This window comes from Nestor notabilis, unplaced genomic scaffold (genome assembly GCF_000696875.1).
Source record: "Nestor notabilis isolate BGI_N333 unplaced genomic scaffold, ASM69687v1 scaffold8765, whole genome shotgun sequence".
NCBI classification, from domain to species: Eukaryota; Metazoa; Chordata; class Aves; order Psittaciformes; family Psittacidae; genus Nestor; species Nestor notabilis.
In genome coordinates this window covers 29,344-35,483 of record NW_009927862.1, presented here as the reverse complement: position 1 = coordinate 35,483, position 6,140 = coordinate 29,344, and the positions used below count along the sequence as shown (strand labels likewise).

General features: G+C 42.0%; 1 protein-coding gene across 1 annotated transcript in view; it reads left to right on the top strand.

Moving 5' to 3' along the window:
• The window catches only part of LOC104405526 (putative olfactory receptor 10AC1), a gene marked incomplete at its 5' end in the record, with an annotated part of 19,096 nt that extends 14,132 nt beyond the window's left edge, over nt 1–4,964 (top strand). Inside the window, one exon of the mRNA XM_010014258.1 lies at nt 3,954–4,964. Coding sequence (XP_010012560.1) covers nt 3,954–4,964 — 1,011 coding nt within the window. The remainder of the gene's footprint in view (nt 1–3,953) is intronic.
• Nucleotides 4,965–6,140: the final 1,176 nt, after the last annotated feature.

Sequence of the window (6,140 nt, the reverse complement as noted above, 5' to 3'; positions counted from 1 at the left end):
TGTAGTGAAAAATGCTGAGATAAAAAAAGTTTTAGAAGTTGAAAGTTAAGGAAGTGATTTGAGAGACTAAAGAGGATAGATTCCACCGTCATATCTTTAATTCCAAGAAGTTACGTGACAGGTTTAACAAAAAAGTAAGAACATTTAAATACAACTTTAGATTCTGAGTTCGGCATAATTTCGTAATTGTGGCACTACAGAATCCCAGTTGTTGGCCTTGGAGGAGCCAAATCTCAGCAAGTAGTTCAGTTTGTGACAGCGATGCTCCTCAGGCATACACAGGTCTGCTCCTGTCCATACTGGATGTCTGACCAAGGCTGAACAGAACTGTAGATGGGAGGGGACCATGGACGTCTCTAGTCTAACACCCTGCTCTGAGCACAGCTAGTACCAGAGCTAGATCAGGATGCTCATGGCCTTGTCAAGTTAATCTTTTGCAGGGCCTGTAGCTTAATTATCAACATGTGAACATCCCCAAGAAAGAAGACTTTCCAGCCTCTCAGCACACTTGTTCCAGTGCTGGACCAGCCTTTTGAGTAGAAGTGTTTTATTTCTTTATAGTCAGTCAGAATGTTGTAAATGTTTCACTGGGAGTACTCTGGCTTGGTTGTCTGTGTAGCCCCCCCCAAGAGCTAGCTAAAGTCATCAGTTAGATCTCTCTTTGGCCTCCCCTTTGCCAGGCTCAACAAACCTAACTTCCTCAGCCTCTCCATGAACATCATGTGCTCCTCTTGAGCTCATTATCATTTCTCCTATGGGGTACTGCAACAGTGGGCACAGTGTTCCACATGCGGCTTCATGTGTGACAGATAAAGGTGAATAATCACTTTTCTTTACCTGTCGGCTACATTCTTGCTATTGCACTATTGCAGCCCAGTATGTGGTTGGTCTTCCTTGCCTCTTCCTGGCTCATGTTCATCTTGCTGTCCATTGGAAGCCCAGGTTCTTTTCTGCAGAGCTGCTTCCAACACAGTTAGTCCCCAGACTGGTCTGATGCATGGGGTAGTTTTGTCCCCAGATGACTATGCTATATAGATAAAACATTATGGAAGACTATTTTGAAAGGTAGACTTCTTCTAAATCATGTTCTGGGAAAAATCCTAAGGTAATCCCAAGCTCAGTTACAGGAAAGCAGTTCCATTTTACGGTCAAAAATTTTGACTTTGCCTCTCTCTTCTACCTACATAAGCTTACAGGTCTCTCTAATGATTCTAGTGTAAGTGGGCAGGAATGAATGTAACAATGGGAATAAAAAGAAATCTGGCATGAGTAATTTCAGTCCTATCCACTGCTGAGCAGTGATTTCATCTGAGTCAATAATAAATAAAGGATTACCTGAACAGGTGAAAACTCCACACACAGTTCTACAGATGGCTTTAAATTTTTTATGTCTGTTTTGGTTTCCCTTTAAGTGTGAGCTTGGTTTAAACTTACTTAAAGATCTCCTGATTTATTTTAAGAAGAGCAGCATTGCACTCTGATAATTAAATCAATGCCATTTCAGGTACAAACCAGCCCAATGAACAATCAGCTCCTTTCATTTGCTTCAGTGAAAGGAGCAAGAGCCCTCCAGGAGGGTGCCACAACACTGCCTTCTGCTGAAGGTGCAATTACATCACGTTGCTTGATTTAGAGAAAAACTGCAAACTTCCTTTTCTTGGGAGGAATGAACTGCCTGTCATTCACGCAAGGAGGGAAGAGGCATCAGGGAAGAGGAGAGACCTCTGTGTCATATTATATATAAGGAGCTGGATCCTGCAGAAGAGAGGATGATTATGAAATGCTGAAAGAAAACATTGCCTCTAAGGACACCCACAGCCAGAGGGACCCCAGTCTGGGCAAAAGACAGAATCTCAGCCCAGACCGAACTGCACACATCATCAAGAGGAAGAAGTCTCTATTTCCTTATCTTCTAGCCCAGAGATGGTATGTTCTCACTGAAGAGATCAGTTTCAGATGAAAAGAAGGGAACTCCCTGTTTCTTACCCACTCTTTAGCTTTGTTGTGTTTAGTAGAATCCTCCTAAAGTCTTGGTACTTGGAGTGAGGGGAGCCACAGCGGGTCCCTAGTGATTGAGTTTGCAGTCTTAAGATCATGTACCAACCCATTGCTCCTATTTTCTGTGAAGACTGACTACTTGCATACAGTGTCAAGAAAGCTTTATAGCCAGACTGTTCAGAATAGCTGTCTGGGAGGTTCTGCAGTAGCAAAAGGTGGTTGTAGGAGTTAGCCATGGCTTTATAAACACTGAAATCTGTGCCTAGAAATAGTCCTTGTTGCTTTTGCAGGACCACTGCTCCCTCTGCATTCTCTAAAGAGCTCCTTCTTGGTCTTCACTGACTGTCTATTTTTCTGTCTTGAGGCTTATGGTAAAGTTTCTTCTGAAGCACAGAGATTTAATTCTTAATTTTGCACCTGAGGTAATATAATTGTGGATGTTTTCATTATTCACGTGAGTCCCCAGATGTTTTGAATCCTGCCGAGATGCTGGATCACAAAGAAACCATCAAGTTCTAGTGACTGCAGTAGCAAAAATGAGGGCAAAGGTGTGTAGGCTTATCAGATTCACTTCCTCAACTTTACTGGTTATTTCTTTCTGTACCTTTTTAAAGATGTCTTCTTTCCAGGAAAATCCCTGTCTTCACTAGTAATTTTTTCCATCAACTTCCCATTTCCTCTATTTTTTCTTGATGACATTGGAATATTTAACATGATTTTCCAGTTTCTTTCATACTTAAATATTGCTGGATTTTTTTTTATATGAGCAGAAGTCTTCAAGGTATGTCTGCGTTTATTCCTGGTTTACAGTGAAGTGTAGAAAGAGTTGGAATTATTCCTCTTAGTAAATATTGCATTACATGATGAACACAGGAGCAATAAGCACTGTTCACCTGTGACCAGTATATGTAATTTATTATTATAAGGCTCTCTATATCCTTGTCTTTTCCAGATCTTTACAACTTAAACAGCTTTGCATCACTTCACATTCCTAGGAACTTTCCACTCTTCCCATGATAAGCAAGATCTCATTCTATCTAAGTCCAAACTATTAGCTTTGTGTTTTCTTTTTTAAAATGTTATACAGAGTGCATTGCCATGGACATCTTTGTTTTGAGTTTGGGAATTGGTTTACTTTAACCCTGATGCCATAGGGCTGAGCCAGACATAAAGATGTAAGCAGCCAAAATGCCAGATCTAATTTTAGAATCCTCATGTCTAATCACTGACCCCTTCCATTTGAAATCCTGTATCCATATGAACCTTGAGGCAGATCCATTGTGGGGAAGGGAGAAGGCAGGCAGTGATCAACTCAAATTCCCATTAATTGGAGTCAGACTGTAGAGCAAAAGCTCCAGCTCACTGTCTGGTTGTCCTTGTACATCTCTGGCATAGATGTAGAGAACTGCAATATTGGTGTGAATAAGGGACAAATAGGTCTGCCTAGGAGTGGAAGCACCAGAAAGAGCAGTAGCAGAATGTCTGCAAGATCTGGGTGTTGATGGTCATCAAGATCCTAACACATCCATCTACAGCTTCATTGGACACTTAGATTAGGAGGGACTGTCCAATTATGACTCTCAAAATCAGGACAGGATGGAGTGCCTAATCAGTGTCAACTCCTGAAGGGTACCTAATGCATGTTCAAAACCTGCATGTGATCAACAACCTAAGAAAAGCTCAAATGATGTGGTGAAAACACAACAGCTGACCTTCTTTGTTGTCAATGTCATGGTGAAGAATCCTAGGCAGATCTTTTGGGCACAAGAACCTTGGTGATTGTGAGAATATGGGTCTGAGAGTGTGTTAAATGAGACTGAGTGAAATCAGTTTTGGTTTTAAATGAAATCACCTTTCCCCACACACAGGGAGCTTTAACGCTATTTCCTATATGGAACTGATTGTCAGGCATTGGGTCAAATTTAACTGTCTCCTTTCTGTTTCTCTCCCTTTAGATGCCATGTGAAGGCTGCACGGAGAGGGACAATAAGAGCACTGATGCACCCATGGAGTTCCTCCTGGTCGGCCTCTCTGAGCTGCTCTGTCTGCGAGTCCTCCTCTTCCTTATCTTTCTTATTGTTCATTTGGTCACATTGGTAGGGAATATGATGATCTTCATGGCAGTGGTTTTGGAGCCTTCCCGTCCTCCCATGCTTTTCTTCCTCTGTCTGCTCTCTGTCATTGAGCTCTGCTATACCTTAGCCATTGTCCCAAAGGCACTCCTCAGCCTGGTAGTGGCAGACGGCAGCACCATTTCTTTCATAGGCTGTGCTGCACAAATGCACCTTTTTGTGGCACTCGGCGGGGCTGAATGCTTCCTCCTGGTAGCTATGTCGTACGACCGTTACGTTGCCATCTGCCAGCCACTTCACTACGTCGCTGTGATGAGTGAGGGGTTCTGCCTCAGGCTGGCTGTGGCATGCTGTCTGGGAAGCTTTCCTGTTGCCCTGGGGTTGACAGTGGCTGTTTTCCGCTTACCTTTCTGTCAGTCTCATCGTATCAACCACTTCTTCTGTGATGTCCCTGCTGTGCTGCACCTCACCTGTACGCAGGGTTACTCCCCTGAGCTGTCCTTGCTGGCTGCCTGTGTGCTCCTCCTGCTGCTCCCCTTCCTCCTAATCCTGACCTCATATGTTTGCATTGCTTCTGCTTTGTTACACATCACCTCCTCCATGGGAAGGGGCAAGGCCTTTTCTACTTGCATTTCACACTTGGCCATCACCTTGCTACACTATGGATGTGCCACATTCATGTATATTCGTCCTAAGTCCAGTTACTCACCAGCTCGAGACAAGATAGTATCTCTGGTCTACACCAACATTACTCCATTACTGTATCCCCTCATTTATAGCCTGAGGAACAAGGAAATCAAGGGGGTCCTCAGAAAAATGTTAAGGAGGAAGAAAATAGCTCAGCTGAACTGGGATTCTATCAGAGCTGTTATATGCGTATGTGGTAAACTTTAGTAGAACAAATGGGCTTGTTGGAAAATAGCCCCATAACCATGCTAGAACCAGATCCTACAGCAAATATCCAGGCCGAATTCAACATACATCAACACATTTATGACAAAATTACGCTAAAAAACCCCAGCCAGACCAAACAAACAAACAAAGGTCTCTACGTAGCACTTTACCTAAAAGGAAATATTTTAATGACTTTTGAGGATGAAGAGCTTTGATCGATTTGTGGTTTCACTTCTGTGTTCACAGACATGCTTACAATCATGGTCATCTCAGCACAAAAGATCAACACAAAATTATTTAAAGCTGCTGTATTGGTTTCATTATTTTTCTATCAAGATGAAAGTAGAAACTGGAAACTGGGAAGTCAATAAAAAAGTTGAGGCTGGTAAGTTTATCAGAACAAAAAATCTAAAGGTGGTTGTTGGAAGGTTGGAAGAAGAAAGCCCACGCCTAGAAAGAAAAGGAAATTGAGCAGTGGTCTTCTCCAAATGTAGCAGAAGGCTGCACTCCAGTGTCCCATCACAAATGGAAAGATCATTTGTGTAAAATCATCTTACTTTGAGTTATTCTAGATAATTACAATGAAAGTGTCATCAATTTGACAAGAATAAGACATTCCTATGCCTGTTTTGCAAGAAGCAATCTTTCGTTATATGAGGAGATGCTTTAGGTTTGAATTGTTCCTATGGCAACATAAAGGCTAAGATACTGGTCTTATCATGTGACTTTTATCAGGAATGACTGTATCATATAAATAAGGATGCCTGAGAAGTGTTGAAATCTATTGTCGTAAGATTAATAATACCACTGTCACAGTTATTGTAATTTCTTTAACAAAACCAGTGAGAGTTACAGCACATGCTGGACTGCAGCAGACACAAGAGTCTGACAGGTACCATGTAGTGTTATTTTGTATGTTTCCTGCATGTAGGCAGAACGGGATGACTCAGACAAATTATGGAAGATCAGTTTTGGACAGGAAAAGGGAGGGAAGAAGAAACTTCATTATTTGATTCAATACTTCCCTCCTCCATGGCTCTTTAAAGCCCCAAAGACCCTATGATCCAGAACCCACCTCTTACATATAAAATTGTTGGGGGGAAAAAAAAATAAATTAAAGGACTTGCTTCTGTTTCTCTCTCTAATCCAAAGGAATTTCATCACCCCAGCTGCCCT